Source organism: Suricata suricatta, chromosome 9 (assembly GCF_006229205.1).
Source record: "Suricata suricatta isolate VVHF042 chromosome 9, meerkat_22Aug2017_6uvM2_HiC, whole genome shotgun sequence".
NCBI lineage: Eukaryota > Metazoa > Chordata > Mammalia > Carnivora > Herpestidae > Suricata > Suricata suricatta.
This window is the reverse complement of record NC_043708.1, coordinates 62,943,961-62,970,812: the sequence shown is the minus strand read 5'-3', so window position 1 is coordinate 62,970,812 and position 26,852 is coordinate 62,943,961. Positions and strand designations below refer to the sequence as shown.

General features: G+C 35.0%; 1 protein-coding gene across 13 annotated transcripts in view; it reads right to left on the bottom strand.

Moving 5' to 3' along the window:
• HEATR5A (HEAT repeat containing 5A) overlaps positions 1-26,852 on the bottom strand; it is a 106,251-nt gene that overhangs the window by 70,276 nt on the left and 9,123 nt on the right. For 7 of the 13 annotated variants that reach the window (XM_029951294.1, XM_029951285.1, XM_029951284.1 and 4 more), the window contains exons 2-11: positions 21,064-21,264; positions 19,619-19,830; positions 18,322-18,430; positions 15,429-15,578; positions 14,461-14,635; positions 8,833-8,993; positions 7,191-7,446; positions 6,413-6,568; positions 4,802-5,052; positions 2,298-2,409 (exon numbers count right to left, since the gene is read on the bottom strand). In XM_029951294.1, the coding sequence (XP_029807154.1) occupies positions 2,298-2,409; positions 4,802-5,052; positions 6,413-6,568; positions 7,191-7,446; positions 8,833-8,993; positions 14,461-14,635; positions 15,429-15,578; positions 18,322-18,430; positions 19,619-19,830; positions 21,064-21,189 (1,708 nt within the window). In that variant the 5' untranslated portion in view covers positions 21,190-21,264. Of the gene's footprint in view, positions 1-2,297; positions 2,410-4,801; positions 5,053-6,412; positions 6,569-7,080; positions 7,170-7,190; positions 7,447-8,832; positions 8,994-14,460; positions 14,636-15,428; positions 15,579-18,321; positions 18,431-19,618; positions 19,831-21,063; positions 21,265-26,852 lie in introns of those variants that run through there. The other 6 variants (XM_029951286.1, XM_029951289.1, XM_029951292.1 and 3 more) reach the window with 4 other exon arrangements.

Sequence of the window (26,852 nt, the reverse complement as noted above, 5' to 3'; positions counted from 1 at the left end):
AAATTAAAAAAAAAAAGATACCTCACTAATAATGAACAGTGTCTCTTTCCTACAAAGGTCTCAAGATAATGTCATTTTACAGACATATATGAATTAACTTAATAAAGTTGAGTCTATAGTAATTACAAAGATAAGACATAAACAAGAGTAAGTTTATTCACACCAAGAATAACGTACCTAGCAAAAACCAAACACTTTATGAGCCACCCACAGATCTATAAGCCACATAGATATCTACAGGTAAATCCAAGTTATTTCAGGTGGCATCTTTAGATAAAGTGGGAAGTGTAGCAAAAAAGTTTAAAAATGGTGTAGTTCACATCTGAGGAATGGATTTGAATGTGGTCTATTTGTGTTTACATTAGTTCAGAATGGTGAATACATTTACAGTAATGGAAACTGTAAACAGTAAAGGAAATGCTGAAAATGCAAAACAGGTGTTAAAACTGCAAGGCAAAAATTAATGAAACATTCAGATGGTCTTCCTACCATTTCCCATAAAAAAAGAACCAAGACTCCTTGGAGAATGACTGGTTGCAAGCCTGGGGCAGAAAATGTAATGTAAAAACTGGGATATCTTGTTATGCCAAAGATAAATATGTTATCAAAGAATATTAGGTTCATGTCAAAAGAATACATGAAGCAGCTTGAAGGGGCTTCCACTGACAATCTGAGGATCAAAATCCCCATGCAATGGTTTGAAACACATAAATATATAAAAAATCTATGAGTTCATAATGATATTTAAGAGTAATAACATCACTGATGGCCTTTGAAAGCTGCTAGGTTACTAGCAATATATTCTAAAAACTGATGATAAAGGGAAATAATAAAGCATAAAACAATAGAAAAAAGCCCAAGAAAACACAGTTTTCTTGCTAATTGGTAATTAGCAATACCAATTTAAAATTTTAAGCCTTTTTTGTATATTAACTATAATTATGCAATAAAATATGTACTCATTTCTTTCTTTAAAGGAGAAGGAACTTCTTGTCGTTTTCTTCCAATGGAATTACTTTATTCTGAATAGTGTTGTTCATTGAAATACGGCACTTATTAAGCAGTTTATTTTCTCCTTTAATTAACCAAGATCATCAATATGGTAGGCAAGAAACACCCAGCCAAAAGCAAATAAAAGTTTGATCACATTATCCCCATCACATGGTGAAATGATGACCTATGCTAGGAGCCTAATTTTCTGTAAAGGGCCAGACAGTAAACATTTTGGGCTTTGAAAGCCATAGAGTCTTTGGCAATGACTTAATTCGGCTATTGTAGTGCTTAAAGGCCACAGATGTATGTAAAAATGCATCTTAGCTCACATGCTGTATAAAACAGAAGGCAAACCAAATTTGGCTGATAGGCTGAACCCTGATGTAGTCCAATAAATCTCTTTAAAGTGGTTCTTCCTTTACAACTGCTTATTTTAATTTAAGCTCCTTTTATTTTTTTAGGGAGTATTCCCTCTTTTTTTTTTTTTTTAAGTTTATTCATTTATTTTGAGAGAGAGAGAAAGAGAATCCCAAAGAGGCTCTGCACTGATAGCTTAGAGCCAGACACAGGGCTCAAATTCACAAATCCATCAGATAATAACCTGAGCTGAGACCAAGAGTCAGACACAACCGACTGAGCAATTTAGGCGCTCCAATTAAGCTCCTTTTAGATCATATTACTTACACACAGAGATGTCAAAATGATTTATTGGTTAAATCCAGCCAGTTTTATATCTTGGCAACAAATTATATTATAAAATAGAGATTTAAAATACAACTTTAATAAAGTAAAAAAAAAAAGGAGTTTCAAAGTTATAAGATGCAAATATAATAGTCATGACCATAAAATAGTGATTTTTAATAAATATAATGAACCCTATCCCCTTCAACTATCTTATTAGCATTACCAATACTCAAAACAATTATAGAATTAGATTTACAGGTTATGGTATGGTCTCTTGCCAAACCTTACATTGTGGAAACTTTTTTTTCCTGAAGATGGATGTGAATGATTTTGTACCACTAAGAGTCATTCAGAATTAAGCCTGAACTGGCTTATCCTAACAACGCTCATAAATTGGTCTTGCAGATAATTTCAAATAAGAAATCTGAAAACATTCTGAGGAATGGAATTAATATATGGCTTCCTAAGGTGGTTGCCAGAAGAAAAATGTTGGTACAGATAACTTAAATTTTGGCATATATTAAACATTAGTCTCCTCAAATCATAGATTACAATATTTTACATCTGGAAAACACAAAGTATTTCAAAGTTATGTAAACCTTCCACAAGACTGTCATTACCTAATGTCATGAGAGCAGCAATCAACAACCATCCAGCCTGTGTGCGCTGAGCTGAAAGGCGACTGTTTTGAGCGGCGGAACACAGCAAATCCTCCGCTAGTGTCATAATAACCTATTTATGTGGAGAAGAACAAGGTAAAAAAAAAAAATAAAGCATATCAATTTATACGTCAATGGACAAATGACAACTAACCATCTCTTGAAAAATTAACATATGACAAGTGAAAGTGATAAAGTACTATCACGTAGCTGTACCATAGGACAACACATCATAGAGAAAACTATAAAAACTTATGTTTTGAGGTTAAATACTGGCATATTAGGTTGTATACAGCAACCCTGTAATTCTTTGCAGAGCACATATGAGGACACTGTATAATTGTTCAAATTAAAGTACATAGAATTTGAGTTTATTTTTAGTGTTAAGCAATTACCTTAAATCTGCAATTATCAGAAAATGTTTCATTATAGGAACCTGCCTTTTTAAAACTCTGCATAATGGGGCGCCTGGGTGGCTCAGTCGGTTAAGCCTCCGACTTCAGCTCAGGTCAGATCTCATGTTTATGGGTTCGAGCCCCGCATCAGGCTCTGTGCTGACAGCCAGCTCAGAGCCTGGAGCCTGCTTCCAGTTCTGTCTCTCCTTCTCTCTCTGCCCCTCCCCCTCTCATGCTCTGTCTGTCTCTGTATCAAAAATAAATAAAACATTTAAAAAATAAATAAATAAAACTCTGCATACTATTTTGATACCTGAGTGACTGAAAATCTTTCCAGAGGCAGTACACTATAGAGGTTGAAAGTACTCCAAATAGTCTCACATTGAAGTGAGTTTCATACTAGAGTGAGATTCATAAAAATGTTTTATTTTAAAAGTCTGTGAAAAATAAAATAAACAATAAATCAGGAAAAACCAGATATTTCATACTTATAATGTATATTTATACAGTATAAAGGCCAACAGGCTTCTATTGTGTCTGAGAAAACATCTGTTTCCAAACACCTCTAGAAAAGCAGCAAGTATTATGAGCTGGCATATAAATTTTCTACACAGGAAGGCTAGTATATTTTAAAACAACTAATCAAAATAAGTAAATAAATAAAACAACCAACTTACTACTCAGTTGTAACTTACTACTGAGGACTACATGCAGCCTATATAATCAATAAGTACAAGGATAAACCAATCCTTTCTGCCTAACCTAGTAAAATCTGAGGATATTAAATTTAATTAAATTCACGCAATGGCAATTCTTTGCTTAGCAAGATTTTTTAGTTTAGAATAGAACTAAAATAATAAGATAATAAATTTAAATGAACATTACTGCCCAAAGTTGTCAAACACCATACTCAAATGGTATTGGTAATACTCAAAATAGTTTTAGAACTTCTTAAGTAATGATATGCTCTTTTGTAAAGCCTAAATGACAGGTATAATACTGACATAAGAGTGACAGTGAGAAAGCAAGGAATAATGGTGATTTATTTCTAAAAAAAAAAATACTTATATGTGTTTAAGGCCTAGATTAAAAAGGCTTTCACTGTCAAACAACATTCTCTGATAACTTATAATTCCTAGTTATTCAAGCCACTGTTGCCAGGTTTTTGTTTTTGTTTTTTTTGGATGTACACATGATCCCATCGTTGTTTAGTAGGAGGCTATTAAGTTACCTTCTATATTCTTTTTAAATGAACACAGTAGTCTTTGATGACTTCCTTGTTCTCTGGCCTGATAAGATAGTTCAGGTTTATAGTGTGCATTTTCTGCCCCAGATCTGGAACCAGCCATTACTTCACGGAGCCCTGACTCCTTTTTGCTAAAACGGGTTTTGAGCCATAATCCGAGCACTAGGGGTTTTCCTTGCAATCGGGCTGTCACTGCTTTTAGGTCTTGTCACTGGACAGAGTGAGGATTTAAGTATTTTTTGGGAAAAAAATTAGTGTGTAGTGATATTTTCATTCCATCTTAACATGTGGGGCTTTTTACTTCCTTGATTTTATAGCTTCAGCTCCCTTTTAATACGGAAAATCCTGATTCCTAAGAATAGTCACAATTTTATCTTACTTTATGTAAATTAATTTCAAATATTATTACCAAAAGTACTATAAACTATACAATTATTTTTAAAAGTTTAAGATTTTTTTTGCGGCTCTATTTGTCCTTTACAGGGCAATTTTATTATATTTTTTACAATGCAATTTTAAATGTTCTTCTATGGCAGAGCTAAATATATAGTAAAATAAAGCCTACAGGAACAAATTCTGTTACTAAATGGAGATATTTCCAATAAAAAGCACGGAAAGCACTCCTGTTTAAGTGTGGATGAGACATTTTTTACACTCCCTTCATTTTCCACAGTAATTGTTTGATAAGACTTAAAAATTAAGTAGGTTAGCTGACTGGTCCGAAATCTGTCCTACAGGGCTTTTACTGGGTAACACACAAGACAATGATGTTTTTAGGAAAAACTGGCAACATCGTTTTCATCTGTGGAGAGGGAAACCATTACCTTGCCCTTTCCATGAGGAATTCCTAAAGGACAATGCTTCACTGCTCCCAACAAAGCTGCCAGAGCGAAACTGAAGCCAGTCACTGCTTCGGGCGAAGACTTAAGTACAGCGAGCCGTCCCACGCAGCGGTCTACAAGAGCTGTTAGGTAAGAAGGTGTTGCCACAGCAATGCCGTGTAAACACCAAGCTGCTGCTAGTCGAACGGAAATGCTAGGATGCAGAATAACCGAAATGACACTGTCAAGAATGCCTGGAAGAACAGGAAAAAAAGACTTAGCTCTACAGATAAACTCACAAAAAGCAGTCAAAAGAATAAGCAGCCACATGGAAATAAAATATATTATCTTTATGAAAAGACAAACCAGACTAAAAAAAGATAACACAGTTAAAATTTTTCTATGTTAGAATTACTTCTACCAATATGTCTCATGAAAACTGGTTTAAATTAAAACACAAAAGAAAAATTTTACTTCCTAAATAAGCCAAGGCTCTGCTTTCTGATCCTGAGACCATTATTCATTTATTAATATTAAAAATCATCAATAAATAACAAAAACACCTTAAAAAGAAATGTTACACTATATTCCATCCTCCTCTTTTTAAAAAATCTATTTTGGCACATTTATCTACATAATTAGTTTGCTTCCTCTGTGCCATATCACGCTTACCTGAGAACAAAACGTTAAACAAAACTGAGGCTTTGCTAGGTCCTCAAGGGTATAACTAACCAATTATGAAGACAGTGGAGTACCAGTAAGAATAAAAGTCTATATTTGCTGCAATTGAACATACAACTTCATTGAAATATATAACAGTTCATGTTGACTGCTACTTCAGTAATATGGGATAAAGAGCTTACAAACGAAACATAATGTAAACTTCAGTCAAAAGGAAATACGTATCACACTCAAAGGACAAAAGCCATCAAAAGTGATTTTTAAAAATGATTAAATAAAAGCCCATGTATTGTATATTTCATTTATATGAAATGTCCAGAAGAGGCAAATCCACAGAGACAGGAAGTAGACTAGTGGTTATCAGGTGCTGGGGAAGGGAAATGGGGATGGACTGCTAATGGGTATAGGATTTCCTAGGGTGATGAAAACATTCAGGAATTCGTGGTGGTAGTTCTATAACTCTGTAAATATACCAAAACCACTGAATTGTATAATTCAAAAAGGTAAACTTTTTGGTATGTGAATTCTCTCTCAAAGTGATTAATTTTTCAAGGGAGTAAGAAAATGGAGACTGCTTGAAAGGAACTTTGAGGAAGCGAATTACTTGTATCATATAGAAACTCAGGTTTTCACTGCAGATGAGAGATATGAGTTGAGGTTTGTATCTTTTTTCCATGTTATCTTAAATATCTCCAGAAAGGGAAAACTAAAGGGGTGACTTAGAGAAAAACCTTTAATTATAAAAGAAAAAGCTCAAATATATGCTTAGTTTTAAAAATCTAGATTATATATACTTCATAAAACATCTCTAACAAATCTATAATGGAATCTATAACAAATGAGTTATATGAAGGAGAACCTCTTCCTTGGAGAAATGTTGTCTAGAGTAAAAGTAAACACAAGGTACACAGATGAGTCACAAACAATAGATACCTGCACTTGAATCCTGCAGCAAAGGTGCAGCTGTGGTGCCAAGACTGTATATGAGATTTCCAAGTTCTTGTAAAGCACACACCAGCATGTGCTGGCTGGCTGTCACATCTGTGGAGCCAGGCCGGGTCTCCACATTACCGTCACTCATTGCAGCATCTGACAGCAAAAGAATTAACTACACATCAATGTTTTATGAAAATATACTATAGGCGGTGGGTATTAGGAGCACAAAATATAAGGGTAAAAATTAATACTTCCACTCTCCATATATGAAACTCTTAAAGCAGTTAACTGAAATACTAAAATGGGGACATGCATTAACTGAGAAAGAAATGAACTAATATAAATTATAGCGTTCAAGCAACCTGACCATCTAGCCCTTAATTTTTCTTACAGCAAGTGGCATTGAAAGGGAGAACTCATGGAAAACTAGAAAATATTCCAATTTTATCAGTATACAAGATAAACAGAGTGGACTTAAACTACTACAGGAACCAGGATGAATGGATTGTTTCAAAACATTGTTATCACCTTCTAGAGGAAGATTTTGAATTCTGAGGAACTATCATTCCCAGCCTTTAAGACTTAACACATATATGATAATTCTTACCAAGGGAAATAATTTATCTCTCATCTACGTATTGACAACGTTGCCCTAAAACACTGACCTCTTTTACAGAAGTGTGTTTTGTGTTAATGTAGTAATATACCAGTCTAGTTTTCCAAAAGGACAATTCCTTTAGCGCTGTTAGAACAGAATGTTGTAGTAGATCCGTACCCACAACTTTCTTTAACTTCCAGATAGCCTGGCAAATATCCTTGGCAGCAGCAATTTGAGCTTTTTCTCCAAGAAGGCCTCCTACAGTAGCTCGAAGGATAAATGAAACACAACGGCGACCACAGACAGCATCAGACTGAGTTTGGGTGGCTTTAGGGTGCGACTGTGACACAAGGCTTAGGATATGGGAAAGAAAGGCAGCAAAATTTTTCTCTAGCCATGTTCCTCCTAGTGTTGAAACAAATACCACATAAGCCTAAAAAAGAAAAGAGTTTTACCTTCAAGATGAAATAATTTCAATTCTACATTAATATTTTCTCTTTCACAAAATAAACATAAATAATTGTTTCTTTTTATTCTTTCCACATTTTTTGTTTATTAAGCCAAACATGAAGTACACAGTCTTTCAGCTGGGATTTCATTTATGTTGCATTTTTATTTTGGTCACACTGCGAAGTTGCAGGATAGTCAGCAGAGCTAGCCAATATGCAGGATGTGCCTCTGGCTACTCTGAACAAGTTCAAGCTCTTTAATATGCTGAACAAGAAAAGCCAAATCAAATATGAACACGCTGTAAGAATTAAATATATTCCAACACTATAACTCTAAGGAAATTTAGTTTTAGAAATGTGAAGGGAAGCTTTACAGTGATGAATCACTACTCTTTATTTTCATGAATGTTAATGGCTGGTCTTACTCCAGAGATACCAAGACAGTAGCCTTCTTATATAATCTGTCCTTTTTTTTTTTTTTAACATTTATGTATTTTTCAGAGACAGAGACAGATCATGAGCACGGGAGGGGCAGAGAGAGAGGGACACACACAGAATTGGAAGCAGGCTCCAGGCTCTGAGCTAGCTGTCAGCACAGAGCCCTACGCGGGGCTCAAACCCATGAACTATGAAATCATGACCTGGGCCGAAGTTGGACGCTCAATTGACTGAGCCACCCAGGCACCCTCTGATCTGTTCTTTTAGAAACACTCAGTTTACAATTATACTGGGACAGCTTACATTTTCAAGAACTCTAACATCTGTATACAGAATAAGACAATGAGCACATATGTGAATTAAAAAAATAAAGGAACATTCGTTCTGAACCATAATGGCATTTAGAAAACAAGATAATTCAGACACCTCTGTGTTGTTTTATTCTAAGACATTTTCCTAGGTTTAGCTTAGATTATCGGCTATGATTTTTACTGAGGAGTTAAAACCATATAAAATGGAAATACAATACTGCCCATACTGAGTGATACATACCTAACATGTACCTTAAATCTAAACTGTAAAAGCACACAAAAGCACAATGGAAAACGTTAAACTGAAAGACACATGAAAGCACAAGGCCTAGAAACAAACAAATGCTGTTTGTGTTTCAAAGGAAATAAAAATTTCCCATTATTAGGACTGAAGACACATTGTGGGTAATAGCCTGTTTCACTGGCTTTTAGGTAACTACCATTCTCTTACTTGTAATCTAGCTTTTAAAGAGTGCTATGGCCTTACCATGTCTATTTTATAAATATGAGAGCATAAGTGATGACTCTGCACAGTCTCTTTTATGCCTGGAATATGCAGATACTAATATTCTCATTAGAGGCCAGTGAGTGTTACACGTAGAACTGATTTGTGACTCTAACCTGAGTAACTCCAACTCGAACATCCCTACTGACTGAACTGGTTCCTTTCAGCATATCTCCACTGGCTCGAAGAAATCCTGAACTCCCACGCAGAAACCCTGTTCCTAGTAATTCCAGAACTTCCTCCAGAGATACTCTGCGCATGCTTTGACGTGAGGCTGCTATAACAAAGAACAAAACAAAACATGTAATTCGTACTTTACAGACTAAAATTTTAACGCATGACCTTGATTTGTATGATCTTGGTTAACATGTTAACTGAAACAAAAATAAACTAAAATTCCAAACAAAATGCAGAACTGACGGGACATTACATATATTAACACACAAAGTTATACAAGAGTTCAGAGATCAAATCTGAAGTATCATGTCAATGACATCTTAAACACTAAGCCACTTTGAGATTTTGCCCTACTACTCTCTTTCCAACAAAATTAAAAGGCTAACCATTCTCTAAAATAAAAAAAATGAACTGTTCTAATTTTCCACAAATGAAAATGCTATAAAATGTTTTAAAAATTCTTCTGAAATGTTTTATGTTAAATGTTACACGTTAACTGACATATCCTATTTTTTTAAATTCTCAACTGCAGGTACAACTTTTTTTCTCTCGTCTATAAAGAAATCAAAGCTAAATATTACTAATCTGCTCAGCTGACCCTTAGGCTACAATAATTAAGGGGTTGGTTAGGGCAGAATGTTCATCTTCAAGTCTGCCTGCAATTTGACATAGTCAAATTTCTCTGTGTTAATATCCAGGGAATAAGATCTTTAAAAAAAAAAAAGAACCCATTTTCTCCTTCTCATTCTTTTGAATAATGATAGTCAAGAGCTTTGACACCATTATTGGCTCAAGACATACACTGTGGAGAAATAAACTTCTGATAATCAAGGTTATGAACAAAAAATCTACTCTTTAGCTTAAAGAGGAAGTAACCATCTGAAACAAATGAAAATCTATGTTGGCGAAAAACATTAGTAAAGAGTATAAAATCCATATCCTCATGGATCATAAAGCCGAGGAAGGAAAGAATAACATAATAAATGACTAAATATATATAGTATAGTATATATATAGTATAGAATAGACAATTCTTAAGGCCATGCAAAAATATAGAACAGCTCAGGAATACTGGGGGAAATGTTTAAGGTTTTCAGTTTTATTTATTTATTTTTGAGAGAGAGAGAGAGGAACACATGGGAAAGGCAGAGAGAGAGAAAGAGAGAGAGAGAGAGAACCAAGCTGGCTCTGCACTATCAGCGCAAAGCCTGATGTGGGGCTTGAACAAACAGATCATGACCTGAGCAAAATCAAGAGTCGGTCACTTAAGCGATTGAGCCACCCACGTGCCCCAAGTGTTTGCGATTTTAAATAGGGTAGTTAAGGTACGATTAATTGGAAAGGTGACATCTCAACATAGTTTGAGGATGGTAAGGGAATAGGTATGCAGATATCTGAAGAAAAAGTGTTCTAGGCAGAACAAATAGCTAGGGCAAAAAGGTCTTGAGGAAGGATATGATGCCCAATGGGAATGAGTAGAGTTATATGAACAAGAGCAGTGGAGGAAATCAGTTAAGAGGCCAGAGAGTAGGGATAGGAAGAGAGAAGGCACTGGACCCTCCAGATTGTTATTATAATAAGCATGTGAGTGACATGAGCATGTCCAATGATAGACCTCGAGCAGAGTGGTGATATAATCTGTCACTTTGCTTCTGTGCTGAGAAAAGGAAACCTACTAGAAGCAACTGAATAATGCAAGCAAGAGATGATGGTGGCTTAGATCAAAGTGTCTGCAGAAGAGTGAAATTGGATAAACATACATATGTATTTTTAAGTTTTTATTTGGAAACTTTTCAAAATTATGTTATTAAAAAAGCTGCAAGAATAGTAAAATAAACTCCCATGTACCCTTTACCTAGACTCACCATATTTTCCCTATCATTTTGTCATTTTTGAAGAAAATGTGTATGGCTAGTTGTTTTATAGAACAGCACTGAATCTGAGTTTGTCTTGTGTTTCCTCAGAATTCTTGGCGGGAGAACTACACAAGTAATGCCACAAGTCCTTCTCAGCACATAACATCAAAATGCATTGCCAGTCTGTCCCTACATTGGTGTTATGATCTTTGAACATGTGAATGAGGTTTGTCTGCCAGGTCTGTCCACTGTAAAATATCAACTTTGCCTTTGTAATTACTATGCAACCTGTATGGTGATCCTTTACCACAGTCTAAATATGCTGTAATCCATCCACCAAAGTGCAGAAGATTCCGACCTGCATAAATTATTACTATAATGACTGCAAAAAGGTCATTATAACAATCATTCCTTTGATATTTATTAGTTAGCATTTACTGTAGAAAAGAACTTTCTCTTCTCTTTTAGTTATTTTCAGTATGCACTCATATTTCCTTTTTATTTAACAGGTTATAATCCATTTCTGTCATTATTAGTTTTGCTTTTAAAACTGTCCTGGATTTGACCAATGGAAATGTCTTCACGGAGATGGCCAGTGGAAGCACCTTATTTTTCTGACATAATACGTTCCAAGCTCATCTTTAGATGATTCCTGCGTCAACCTCATACTTAGCCAATTCTAAAGGGGCCTCAATTCTGGGTATATTTTAAGACTGTCCAGTAGAAAAGCTATTGAGTGTGAGAGATAGTCAAGGGTGACTTTCCAAATTTCTATGTGACTACCTGGAAGGATAGAGTTGGCATCAACTGAGATGAGCAAGCCTGCAAGTAGAACAGGTGTATGTATTTTCTAGGGGTGGGGAAATCAGACATTCACTTGAGGGCAAGTTCATTTGAAACATCAAATAAACTTCCAAAGAGATTTCAAAGGGACAGCTGGATACAAGAGTCTGGTGCCCAGGCTAAAGCTATAAATCTAGGAATTCCTGACATACAGATGGTATTTAAGCCATGAAACTGGATACAATCACCAAGAGGATGCACATACATACGCTGCAGAAGACCAAGTACTAGGTAAGGGGCCTCTTCTGTAAAAAGACAAGGAGTAATCAAAGATGGAATAGGAAATTCTAGTGGGGAAGAAGGAAAACCAAGACAGAATGAGGTCCTAAAGGCAAGTGAGAAAAAGATGAGGAAAAGGATGTGCCGAGTTAAATACTGCTGAAAGATCAAGTGAGACAACTGAAAACTGCCCACTGATGTTGGCATGGCTGACTATTAGAACATAAGCTCAAAATGGCAGTTTTGATTTGTTTTGTTCAATGACATAATCCATGTACTCAGAAAAGATCCTGGCCAAGTATAAACACTCAATAAATACTTATTGAATAAATGGAGGTCTTTGTTGACCCTAACAAAAAAAAAAAAAGTTTTGGTGGAGTGAATGAGGGGAACCCTAACTGAAGTGGGTTTGAAAAATATAGCAGGACAGAAACTAAAGGCAGTATCAAGAACTCTTCGGAGGAACTTTGCTGCAAAAGGAAGAGAAATGGAGCTCTAGCTGGTGGGAAACAGATAAAAAAGGATTTTTTTTTTAAGATGGGAGAAACAAAAGCAGGTTTCTGTATGTAATAATCCAATAGAGAGGGAAAAGCTGATGTAAGAGAGGAGAGATTTCCTAGGGCAATGTCCTTGAGCAGACGAGACAATGATAGAATAAATCCTTGGACTGCAAGTAACTTGTTCAGCAAGTGTTCCACAAGTGAATATTTCTAATAAACTTTAATTTGATATATGAGTGATATCTTGTGATATGAGTAATACATGAAGCCAAATGTCACATGGCCACAAGTGAGCCAATGGTCTTGAAATTCACTTTGATATACAAGTGCTTTGGATTACAAGCATGCTTCTGGAACAAATTATGCTTACAAACAAGGTTTTACCATATTAAATTATAGATAATAAAAGATCACATCAATTCTTGCAACTCTTTCCAATGATAGGAAAATGTCATACTCAATCCCTGCTTTTTAAGTGCCTTGGAGTAACATACCACCTGTTTGACTGAAGCCTGTTAGTTTTACTAGGAAAATCATTTCAGTTCTGTACTTCATAATCTTCGTGTATTATGTTGAGTATACAAACCTGCAATGCATTGGTTTACTAAATTATTCAGCACTATGTTGCTAATAGTTCACTATCTTTAAAAAATCTATTACGATTTCTAGATCACTTCTTAGTTGTACAAAAATAACTCAATTATTTGCATGCCAGAATTTATTGATGCAAGATGACAGAATTTCTAACAAAGGATTAGGCTAAATCCTAAAAATTTTTTAATGTGGATGAGGCTGATTCTTCACTTTGCTTAATCTGATTACAAAAACACAAGCATTAGTTTAGTGCTACCATCAAAGCACATACACTCACTAATTTACATTACTTATGCAAATCTACATTTTGCTTTTTTTTACTGCAACTGTGTGCCAGCGCTAATGATACATTTAGAGAAATGAGCAATTCACATTTGCAAAAGGATTTGATTAAACATGTCTTCTAACTTTAATTTCTTAGGTGGCTTAAGATTTAAACTCCTAAATGTCCTGAACTTTCTTTTTGGTTTGGGTTTTTGTGTGTGTGTATGTGTGTGGCTTCTTTCTGTTCCTATTCACCCTTTCCTCAACACCCAATAAATAAGAAAGTCTTACTGAATTATAAGATTAGAAAAATTGTACTAAAAGTAAAAATTTCTTATTATAAACTTTATTTAGAACCTCAATTAGAGAATGAGGGGACTGTAGTTTATTAATGTTCTCCATGTGACTCTGCTTACTGTCTTTTCCTATCTCTGGTTAAGAAACACTGCCCTTAGAAAAAACAATTTCCCTTTATATAATGATAAATGAGTTCCTGAGCAACGCCTCTCAAATTTTAATGTGCATTATGAATTATCTGGAGATCTTGTTCAAATGAGAATTTTGATTTGGTAAATTGTGTGGGGCCTGGGTTTCCAGATTTTTTTTACAAGCTTCCAGGTCATGCTGATACTCCAGGTCTGCAGATGTTTGAGAAGCAAGGTTCGACAGAACAATCACATTTTCATTTGTGTGAGACTATTTTTTGGAGACAGAATGTTAAAGCAAGTTTTCAATTACTCATCAATGTTTTATATACACTGATGATTAAACCCAGGCAAATTATTATTTTCAAAAATATCCCATCCTTGCTCACTGCCTGTAAGTGTAGAAATAGGGACTAACAAATAACAAAAGCAAATTGTCCAAGTACAGTGAATTTCAAATATCCGTTGTTTATTTACATCATTGTTCCCTAAACTGACCTAGAAAATGGCAAGCCAAATATAGGGAATCAAATGCACATTACTTAAAAAAGAATTAAGATATAGATCATACCTATTACTAGATAACATTTTACAATTTACTTTAAAAAAAAAAGCAAAGACCATAGTGTAAGTACAATGACTGAATAAAGTATATTTCTTCAAGAGTTTATTTTTTTCCTCAAGTTTTTACTGAATTGTTTGAAAATGAAATCTTGTTTAGCAATGTTTATAAACTAAAATTGATTTATAAGGTATCTTGCCACTTTTCAAAATTAATACTGGGTAGTAGTAATACTATATTATGTTTGTTTAAACCACCTGGGAAAAAATTACAAGACATTTTGAAAATAATTGTATACATTTACCTGTTCCTGGATGTTTAGAAATTATAGCTTTAGCCAACACTGTGCCTAGCAGCTTTGAAACTGTAATCCGCACATCATAATTGGAACCTTCAAAGGACTTAAAACATAGTGTGGCCACACTATCCAGGTCTGTACTCCACATAAAGATGGCCTCCTTCTGAAGTTCAAGGAGACACTATTTAATGAAAAACAAAACATTAACTGTCAGGTTCAGAGCTCTATAAGTTGTAGAAACTATCAAGATCTAACAAAAATAATATACAAATTTAAAGTGTCTAAACAACAACTGCAAGAACAAAAAGTACTTATAAAAAGTCATAAAAGTTATACTATATAAAACAACGTGTCCACAGAGTGTAAGAGAACCCCTCTGGCTTAGCAGGCTAGGAAAAAAGTCTGTAGAACCAATTTGTTGGCGATGAGCAATTGTGAGAATAATTACAACTTTCCTGCACTATCCAACCAACTACGTTAAGAAGGCATGATAATTCTGTGGAGGATCTCAAGGCTCGGCCTGGATTCTTGGAAGACTAGACTACCTTAGTTTGATTCTGTTCCTAGCTTGCAAAAAGTGATGTATTCAAAAGAAATTAAGATGTCAAAATTTAAATCCTAGACTCAAAAGAAAAGGCATGATCAAAACAAATCTCTTTCAAATAATGTAAACTTTACATGTAAACTTTAGTTTATAAAATTACAGAGAAGCAGCATGGTAGAGTGAAAGGAATACTTAAGAGTCTGGTAACCTAAATACCCCACGCTTCAACAACATGCTATCAACTACGTGAAGAACCTTGGGAAATTCATCGAATTCTTTGGGCCTGTTTCTTCATATGCTAAAATAAGATTAGTCCCAGTGACCGCCAAGATTATAGCTCTATGATCATGTGGCTGTTATTAGTGTTTTCACAGGGATAAACTAATTTAATTTTCCTTATTGAGAAATTCTGCTTATTAGACCATTTTACCTTTGCAGCAGCACAACGAACAGCCATGGATCTATCTGTTAAGCAGGATTTAGCAGCTTTATAAACATCCCTGTGGCAAGGTGTAGCAGCAGTTCCTAGTCCATTTAATATATTCTGCAGACTCAGCATAATCTCATATCGACCTTGAGACTACCAAAAAGAAATTTAAATAGAAAGAAAGGAAAGAAATTCATTGTGAAAAGCAGCATGAAGCTCAAAATTTATCTCTTCTATTAGTGAAACACTTAGCTATCTTTATACACTAACCAACACATCCGACATCAAGAAACAACTATTATTTTATGAACTGTTTACTATTTGAAAAGTGTTATTTGTATGTATTACACTTCAACACAATACAAAGGGTTGATGTGAAGATTAAATGAAATTATATGAAAAGTGCCTGGCATAAAGCTTGTGTGTTAGGCATTCATGAGGCACCTAGTAGCTAGGTGACTTTGGACAAAACTGTTTCTTCATCTGTTAAATGGACGTATCCACCTCAAAGGCTATTATGGAGATCAAACAAGTTACTCCAAGTAAAGTACTTAGAATAGTACTTGACCTATAGTAAATGCTCAGTAGAGTTGATAGCTATTAGTATCATTTATTGAGTCAAGCAGTTTAACTCAGAGGAAAAAAATCTGGGCTTTAAACTTAAAAAGACCTGAGTCTGAATCTTGGCTCTGACCCTTAGTACCTGTGTGACTTTAAGCTGTTCCTACTTATTTCTCCATCTATAAGAGGAGGGTAAGATGAACCTCACAGACTCAGTCTGAGAAGTAAATAAGCCCTTGTGGGGTAAACATTCACCTCAGTGCCAGGCACACAGTAAACACTCAAAAAAATAGTAGCTGCTCATGTTACTGATGTTTTACTAAATGCCCCAAATGATTTCTACATCCCAGGAAGTTAAGGTCACTAAAGATAAATACAGATGAGAAAGACAAGATCAACATCAAGTATCACTTTCATAGGAATATTACTAATTTATCTTTGTTCAAAGGAGCATGATAGTGAATAATTACAGGTGGACATAACAAAATAGGTCTTAAGGTGAAGCTTCTGAACTTTCTTTCTATCCCAACTTTATGCTATTACTGAAGGGTATGGAACAAAGGTGGGGACCCTTCTGATATATCTAATGGAGTGAAGTGGGGAAAAAAGTTTAAAGTGGCCATTCCCCACAAGATAAAAGTTCTTACAAACACTTCCTTTAAAAAAAAAAGATTAAAGATGCTAACAATTTCTTCTGCTAAATCACTTTCTTCAATCTTCAGCAAACCACTGCTTAAAAGTGAATTCCTGAGTAGATTCTATTACCAGTTTTATGTTACAGGCATCATTTCTTACAGTTCTTGGATCAGCTATGTTCTTTTTTTTTTTTTTTTGAGATTTTATTTTTTTAAGTAACATATATACCCAACATGGGGTCTGAACTCACAACCCCGAGATCACCAGTTGCATGTGAGACAGGCAGGCACCTCAAATCAGCTATGTTCTTCTCAAAATTTAGCATATTTTACATTTGAACTTTCCACTGTTTTATTTTGGTGCATTAAAAAAAATGTGTTTAACTAGACAGCATTTTTATAAATTATTTCCGAGCTGTTTTCCAGACTTCTTTTCTAGGTAAGGTTAAAACAGGAACTGCTATGATATTTTTATATTAAAAATTTTTTTTTGTTTATTTTTAGGGAAACCTGGTTGTCTCAGTTGGTTGAGTGTCCACTTTGGCTCAGGTTATGATCTCACATTCCATGGGATCAAGCCCTGCGTCAGGCTCTGTGCTGACAGCTCAAAGCCTGGACCCTACTTCAGCCCCTGGGTCTCCCTTTCTCTGCTCCTTCCCTGCTCATGCTTTCTCTCTCTCTCAAAAATAAATAAATATTTTTAAAAATCACATTTATTTTTATTTATTTTGAGAGAGAGATAGCAAATAAGTGGAGGAGGGGCAGAGAGAGAGGGAGAAAGAATCCCAAGAACACTCCACGTTGTTAGCACAGAAGCCAATGTGGAGCTGGAACTCACAAACCCTAAGATCACGACTTGAGCCAAAATTAAGAGTCAGACACTTAACCAACTGAGCCACCCTGGCACCCCTGATATTTTAATTTATGTACATATATTTATATTTTTTTTCTTCCCTCCTTCTTTCTTTTCTTTCTTTCACATGCTTTTGCCCCTGATGTTTTTATATTTAGAGGTGCTAAGCTATCCTTAAAAAGTAGGGACCACAGATTTAAATTTTTTGATAAACAAACATATAAATGCTTTAATTTCAAAACTGACTGATGAAACTATGGTTAGGAAGAGAATACAGTATCTTGGAAGTCATATGAAGAGACGGTTAAAAAACAAAGGGTATTCTACAGTGGTAAATGATCACAAATCACTAAGGCTAAGGCTGAGAATATATTCCCCTGGAAACTAAAAGGTCATCCAGATCCTGGTCATACTTACATCCTCCATGTTCTTTTCCAACCTGATTATATTCCTTACTCCTTTCTGACGCTGGTAATACTAATCCATCCATCAGGTATCTAGTGGTTACCAACCTGTGTCCTTACTGACAACCACCTGCTGCAGTACTCGTAAGCAATATTAGGGGAAAGGTGATGTGAGAGGAAGAGGCAGGACAGGTCTGCCAGAGAAACACCTTAGTTTTTGCCTATCTGAATTTATCTAAAATCGTGTATTATTGGTTTTCTAATAAAGATTGAATATACCAAGTACATATATGCATCTTCTAGAAATACTTTTTATGGATTAATTTATATACATACCTATGTATGCTTCTCATTGGAAAAGAAATCTTATTGGTTCAAGAAATCATAAAACCTATAAAATACTACTTTTTATTCTTTGGTTGAACTTGCAGTTGGTTACTCACCTCTGCACTCTTCATAGCTTTAAGAATATTCCCCACTGTATCGGTAAAGGTGTGAACCAGTATTCTACCCAACTTCTTGTACAAGGAACCCAAACATACCACAGCAGCACTGAAACAACATTTAAATTAGAAATTAGTCATGAGTGAAAAAACAGGAATTAAAAAAAACCTTAAACTATTAAAGGTGACTATTTAATTTTACCTTTGAAGAATAAAATTGCCAGAATCAACTCCACTATTAAATCCTAAGGCATGACATTTGCATGAAAATCAAATAATTATACTTTCAATAACAAGAATTTAAAAAAGATGTATCTTCAAATAATCTAAACCTCAGACCAAAGATTCCATTCCCTCAAATTTTTACAAAGTAATTTTTCATAAAACTGACCTTCATATGTTAAGTAATCAAAGACAATCTTAAAAGATAAGTAAAATAGGAAATAATGTTCTTATCAATTTTGAAGTCTGAACCCTTTACAGGAAAATATATCCTCTTATAAGCTGAAAGATCAACAAAAATTTCTGTAAAAGAACCATACATGGCAAACTGCCTTCTCTAAAATAACAGATAAAAAAATGAACTGAATCCTACAGAGAAAAAAGCTAAGCTGTTTTTTTTCAGGAGCTCAGAAGAGTATTTTTCTATATGGTATTTACTATTAATTTTTACTAATAAGAACTAATAAATTAAAAGAATACCCAAGATGTGGAGAATCTAAATCTTTTTCTTAAACACTGAACTGCTAAAATTTTTTGTATGTATTTTTAAAACTCTTTTTTTATAGTTGACAAATATTAGCTTCAGGTGTACAACATAGTGATTTGACAATTATAAACATTACAAAATGCTCACTCCCTACAGTAAGTATAGTTACCATCTGTCACACAAAACTATTACAATATTACTGACTATATTCCCTATGGTGTGCTTTTTATCCCCATGACTTACGTATTTTTATAACTGCAAGTCTGTACCTCTTAATCCCCTTCACCTATTCCACCTGTCTCCCCACCTATTCCTTTCTTCCGGCAACCAGCAGTTTGTGTTCTATATTTATGAGTCTTCAACTGCTAAATTTTTGGAGAGAGTTTTGACTCCCAAATCAAGACTTTAAATATGCCTAAAATATTTTTTAGAACAGTCACTGGAAAAATGTTAGATGTTTTTAAAACTTATATTTAAAAAAAATGAGTGAAATAATTTGTATTCAGTGGGTACAAGTAGTCTGGATTTTTTAGAGAAAGGACACCATAAGAAAGCACTATTTTATGTTCAGTTTAATATTTAACTTACAGTTTAGTGGGAAGATAACTTGGAGAATCATCTTTGCTTCGAATAAGATCATTACATTTATCGATTGTCTCATAAACAGAGAATGTGTCTCCAATACTATAAAGAATGCCTAGATTTTTAGCCAGGAGTTTGCGGGTAGGAGGCCCTGGAGAGCTGTTCAACAAAGATAGGAGCTGTTCTACCAGAGTCTTCTGTTTCTCTTTTACATCGCTCTAGAAAGGAAGGTAATAAAAAGACAATTCAAAGTCAACATAATTACATGTAACCCTCTAATATGATTTTTCCCTCATATATTTAAGAATTAAAAACTCCAGAAGAATGCAAAATTATTTTGACTAAAAATTACAGATCAGTTGGTGGTGTAGACATCACACCACATGAACAGTTAGTTTGCTGCCCTGAGGTCACCTCTAAAACATAATTTCTGGGCCAAAATACACTGTAGTCTCTGGGAAGAAAGACAAGGGCTCTATTTCTTCTATATCTTTCTCTAGTGAAATGTAGAGCAAAGTTGTATTTAACTAGAAGTTCTTTCTTATTAAGCCTCTGACATATGTATATGTATATCAGGAATGTATAATCGATCACCAAATTTGACCTTGTCATGAATGATTATGTTTTCCTCAGATCTTTTTTAAGTTTAGCGCAATTTTCTTTTTGCAAGCTTATGCATCTAAATGCCAATGTTACTCCATTTTACTTGTTTGCTCTCTGAAAAAGGAGTACAGAGTATCGTAAGAGTAGTAATGGTATTCAGGGGCTCACTAAGGTTTAAGATTCCTTAGTTATGGATTTTTGCCTTATTGAATGCCAAGTGTTTCCATGAGTAGTGTCTTTGCAGGCTTTTGCATTGCATATGGTATTGTGAGAATATCCTCATTTTTAGTAGGAGATGTATGCAGAAGTACTTAGGTGTAAAACCATCTCACATGGCTCAGTAAATCAGTCAGTCAAATATGACAAAATGTTAACAAATGCTGAATATAGGTGAAAAACAAGAGTGATTTTTTTCTCTTGGTACTTATTTCATAAGCTTAACAGTGAATATGTTTACTAAAAGAGTTTTTAATTCACATTCTCCTTAAAGAGTTCACAACTTTTTAAAATTCCCTTTACAAAATTTAGCAATATCTTACACAAGGGCTTCATGCATATGAAGGTGAAGAAGATAATGAAAAAGAAATCTAATTAAATGTGGTTCATACTTAGTATTTTATATTTTATACACATTTTCAAGTAATATAAAAAATACTGGCTGATTTCTTCCAATTTTTTGAAAGAACAAACTTCTTGTAATATTTCATTATAAACTCTTAAAAATGCCTTCCATTTGAAAGCTAATTTAGGTTATTCTGGACAGAACTAGAACAGCAAACCAAAGGAATTAAACATTATCCGGCACTTTAAAAAACCCGCAAAAAACCAGTTTTTGCAATTTTACTCACCCTGCTGGTTGCCAGCAAGAGCTTTTCCAAATATCTCAACCAATCAAAAATAAACTCTGCCTTCTGAACTTCACCTAGTTGATTATATGCTTCTTCATTCAGTAATAAGCTATGAGCTAATTCCATTCCTTGCAGAAAATTCTCTTAGCTGGTCACGATTCTTCTCATTAAACTTCAGTCAATATACCTAAGTAAAAAAATCTGTAATAGAAAGAAAGAAAATATTTTAAAAGGAGAGTAAAAAGGAAGGCAATCATAATACCGAATGTGGAGATATTTTTTTATAATACCTCTAGGGTGGGAAATACCAATACTAAACTCTTAACAATTACAAAAAATCCATCTTTGACTCCTTTTTTAGAGAGCAGACAAAACATTCAGGCGTTATTGACATTCAGATATAAAAACTTGCTAAACAGAAATTTCATTAAAGTATGAAAATTTTTAGGTTACATTACTCAAGTATTAGTTTTCTGTTTTCTTTGTAGGATAAATACCCTTTTATTAAAATAAAATGGGTCATGGGTACATATCAACAAATTACCAAATATCCAGACCTCCTACTAAAATTCTAATATATCTCCCTGGGCACATATTCTGTCAATTACCTGGAGACTTAAAAGGACTTATTCCTATTAGCATCTGTTCCCCTAACCTAATTAAGACTCTCTGCAGCTTGAGGCTAGGAGTTTTAGGGAAAAATCTCATCTCTATCAGAATAGTCTCCTTATTTCTATGAGCCTCGTGAAAATAAAGTCCTATTTTTGAAGGTATGGATGGATGTTGGATGGATGGATGGATGGAAGTTGCCAAGGGACGGCAGCAATAAAGACTGTATCTGCTCTGACCCACATCTAAAGTAGCCTTCACTCCTGCTGTAGCAAATTAAAAAAGAGAAGGTTTTGTTTTGTTTGTTTTTAATTCATGGACATGTCCTGGGTATACACTTTCCAGAACATAAATAACATGTAAATGTATACACACACACATACACTTATAAGATGACATTGTGATTACAGAATTTATTTTTAAGAGGAGCATGCTCAAATTCATAGCAGTAAAGCAGTATGTCTATAACTCACTAAAAAAATTTTTTTAATGTTTATTTTTGAGAGAGAGAGAGCAGAGAAGAGGCAGAGAGAGAAGGAGACACAGCATCCGAAGCAGGCTCCAGGCTCTGAGTTGTCAGCACAGAGCCCGATGCGGGGCTGGAACCCACAAACTGTGAGATCATGACCTGAGCTGAAGTCAGAGGCTTAACCAACTAAGCCACCCAGGTGCCCCTGCAACTGATGTTTGAGTAAATAAATCAATTAGCCAAAAAAATGGTAAAATGTTAACAGCTTTATGTAGATAGTGGGTATGTGAATGGTCATTTCATTATTCTTCATTTTTTTGTATTTTTTTTTAATCACAATAAAGTTAGAAAAATCACTGAAGAAATGAAGAAACACAAAAGCAGGACACCTGGCTGGCTAAGTAAGTGGTAGAGCATAAGTCTCTTAATCTTGGGGTCCTGAGTTCAAGACATACTTTGAGGGCAGAGTTTACTTAGATTTTTTTTTAAGGGAAAAGTTTAAGAAAAAAAAACACACAAGCTGGTTTTAGAAAAATAATCATCAGGCGCCTGGGTGGCTCAGTCAGTTCAGCATCTGATTTCGGCTCAGGTCATGGTCTCATGGTTCATAAGTTTGAGCCCCATGACAGGCTCTCTGTTGCTAGTGCAGAGCCTGCTCTAGATACTGTCTCCCTCTCTCTGCTCTTCCCCTGCTCGTGCACATTTGCTCTCTCTCAAAAATAAATAAACATTAAAAAAATAATCACTACTACTTACATTAAAAAAATAATCACTTACTACATCTATCATCAAGAACACTAAATAGAGAAGGCACCTGTTCAATAATGTATCAAAAATAAATCTGATGTATTACAAAACTCCCAGCTAAACACAAACAGGTACTTAGAATTGCATGGAAATACAGATAGAACACTACAGGTAATTAAGACATTTTAATACATAGCTTATATTCCCTAAAACAAATATCAGTCTTTTATAGAGAAACCAAAAATGTATTAGAGAAAAGTAAAGATGTATTAGAAAATCAGATAGGAGACATGGGGAAGGCTTTTCTTTCCTTCATTGACTTTTTTTATTCCCAGAGAGTTTACTGGTATAAAATTACCTATAGTTCCAGATTATGATTATTATAAACCTGAAAAGAGCCTCCTTAAAAGGACAGTAGTCACAAACTGGTATCCTGTTGGCCAAATTAAAAAAATTTTTAATGTTTTTTTATTTATTTTTGAGAGACAGAGAGAGACAGTGCGAGCAGGGGAGGGCCAGAGAGAGAGGGAGACACAGAATCTGAAGCAGGCTCCAGGCTCTGAGCTAGCTGTCAGCACAGAGTCCGACATGGGGCTCGAACCCACGAACTGTGAGATCATGACCTGAGCCAAAGCTGGACGCTTAACCGACAGAGCCACCCAGGCCCCCCTGTTGGCCAAATTTAGCTTCTGATGTATTGGTGAAAAAAATGACTTACTAACATTTAAATGTAAGATTCTACACAAAAACTTGGGTCCATATCCACAGACAGCAACAAATGGCTCAATCTAAGAGAGGGACTCTCCAGCAGGCCACAGCTGCCACATGGCTTGCCTCTCTCACTTACGTTACTTGCCATCTTCTTCAGGTATGTTAAGTTGTTAATGCCTACTCTTTATCTTGCTGTGTCCCTCTGGTTTGGGTGAATACTCTAGATTCTAACTATGATGCTGCCCCAGAGCCCAAAAGGCAGTTTTTACCAATCAGAACCCACCAAGCCGGTGTGCTACTTTAGCCATCTGGGTTGTCCCCTCCCAGTGAGTCCTGCCTGTCTACTGGATACCACCCATAACCTGTACTGACAGTTCTCAAAAAAAAAAAAAAAAAAGTAAACATTCGGTTATTTTTGGAAATGTCAATTTTAAAGAACAAGAACAATATAAACAATGGTGCTAACAAATTCACTTTTACAGAGACATAAAATTTTAGAGTCTTGTTTAAAAAACCCTCCTTGGGGCGCCTGAGTGGCTTACCCTGTTAAGTGTCTACTTTGGCTCAGGTCATGTCACGGTCAATGAGTTCGAGTCTCGCATTGGGCTCTGTGCTGACAGCACGGAGCCTGCTTTGGATCCTCTGTCCCCTATCTGTCCTTCCCCTGCGCTCTCTCTCAAAAATAAATAAACTTAATAAAAAAATATTTTTTAAACCCTCCTTAAATTATCGAAGCCACCTGACCAAAATACACACAATGTAGGATAAAGTTAATAAATACTAGAGAAACAATTTCTGGAAGAAAACTTCTAAGTATACAGAAGAGGAAAGGCAAGTTTGCACTCAGTATCTATGATTACATGAGGGAAAAAAATTTCCTCAGTAAAATAGAGAAAATTTCTTGTAACCACCACAGCAAGTCAAAATTCTATCTTAAGAATCAAATTACCCTTTTTAGAGGTCATTAGGACTGCTGAAGAGACTTTTTTTCCCTTAGGCAGCAGCAATATTGTGGTGTAAAATGATCTATCAAGAAGCAAAATAGCTAACACAATGCAATAATAAATAATTCAGTAAAAAGCTTGAGACCACAAGCAGGTCACAGAGTTATCTCGAATGTCCTCAATACATTCCTCATAGAAATTACTCCTAAAAGTAGATAATTCATCCCAGTAATCCCATATCTAAAGACCAAAGTCAAAAATGCACCTGTGATCGCCACATATGCACTATCAATGGGAGAAGCAAATGCTTTTTGCAAACAGATATTCCTGCAGTCAAGTTACCATGTGTTTTAATATAACCATACCCTAGAACTATACGTATCTAGAGTCTGCTTATTTTTCTAATTTTCCCTTATTTTCCATTTGTATGTTTCTGTTGCAATCACAAAGTGATTAGCTTATTAAAAGTGAACATATATTACAATATATTTTTTAAACTACAATTATGCTATTTAAAAAAATTCGTACAACTGTGGCTCCCACTGTAATGCCAGCCATTATTTTTGACAAGCTAACATTTATTGATGACTTACTATAAGTGATTTACATTTTCTTGAATAATTCACAAAACTGTTTGGGAGGCAGCTAGCTATTTTTAGATGAGGAAACTGAGGCACAGAGAAACTACGCAGCATCCTTAAGGTCACACTGAACCTGGACGTACCAGTGCTTTAACCACTACATACTATGCTGCCACTCATGCATCCCATAAAGCCCCTCAAATGCTTTGAAATCAGCCATTTTTTTAAAAGCTTAGAATGGAGCACCTGGGTGGCTGGTCAGTTGAGTATCTGACTTTGGTTCAGGTTGTGATCTCACTGTCTGTGAATTTGAGCCCCACGTCGGGCTCTGTGCTGACAGCTCAGAGCCTGGAGCCTGCTTCAGATTCTGTGTCACCCTCTCTCTCTCTGTTCCTTCCCTGCTCACACTCTGCCTCTGTCTCTCTAAAAAATAAATAAAGATTAAAAAAATTAAAAAATAATAAAATAAAAATAAGAAGCTTAGAACACTTGTAGACAATCTGTGGATAGCATGGAACAACAGATCACCGTACTGTGTCCTAAAAACCGAGCACCGAACTCCTTATTTTAATAAGTCTGAGAATCTAGGAATAAAACAAAGTTACCCAAAAGCTTTCTCAAGGTATTTAATAAGATTAGCACGTACTATCAATCTCAATGAACACAATGTAGTCTGAAGTATTAATCAAAACATGGCATAACAGTAATTTCCAGAACTAAGTAAGCTGTCTCACTGAGAAACATTAACATATACGTGTAATGGCCACTTATCCTCTATTTTAAAAAGGTACACACGAATATTACTTTACGGCCAAATATTACACATGCTAACATAAAACCAATAGCTGAACTGGGCTTACAAATGCCCTTCAATGCTTTTTGGACCATACATCTCTCTGAGGCAATGTTTACTTCCTTTGTGATAACTGTTTGTCTTTTTTGTATGCCATATACTCCTAGGGACTCTGTCGTAATTTTCATCCCTCAAGTAAACACTGAGAAAAGCAGGCACTGTGTACTCGACCTAAGGCCCTAAGGTATAATCCTACCATTCTAAGGCACTGTGGCTTTCAAAGTGGAAAGACCCCAGCACAGTACCAACAGAATTGTACTGGAGGATCAAATTTTACTTAACCATTTCCTGATATTAACTTAAAACATTATGTTATACTAAAATAAATATGCATTCAATATGCACTAGAAGGCAAAATTAGTAGAGTGTTTCCAAGATAAAACATGAGCCTCCAGAGAAATTCTAAGCATGACAAACCTTTCTAGCCTTCTTTTAAAAAAAAGTCACTCCCTTCTGCTGAGAAGGATACTAGTTTAGTGTAAAAGTTTAAGAACAAGTAAGCTATTAATAAGCTGAACTATATAAACTGCCATTTTATAGGTCAAAAAATGGCTGAATATCAGCAAATTCATGATTCAATTTAAATAACATATTCAGTCTTCAAAGATTTGACTTAGTGTAGGAAAGGCTAACGTCTATAATCTGTCTAGTGTTCTTAAGCTAGTGACTCTACTGCTCTCGAGTAATACATATGTATAAATATTTTTTTCCATAATATTTTATTGTCAAATTGTTTTCCATACAACACCCAGTGCTCTTCCCCTTAAGTGCCCTCCTCCATCACCACCACCTCTTTTCCCCCCTCCCCCTTCCCCCTTAACCCTCAGTTCATTTTCAGCATTCAATAGTCTCTCAAGTTTTGCATCCCTCTCTCT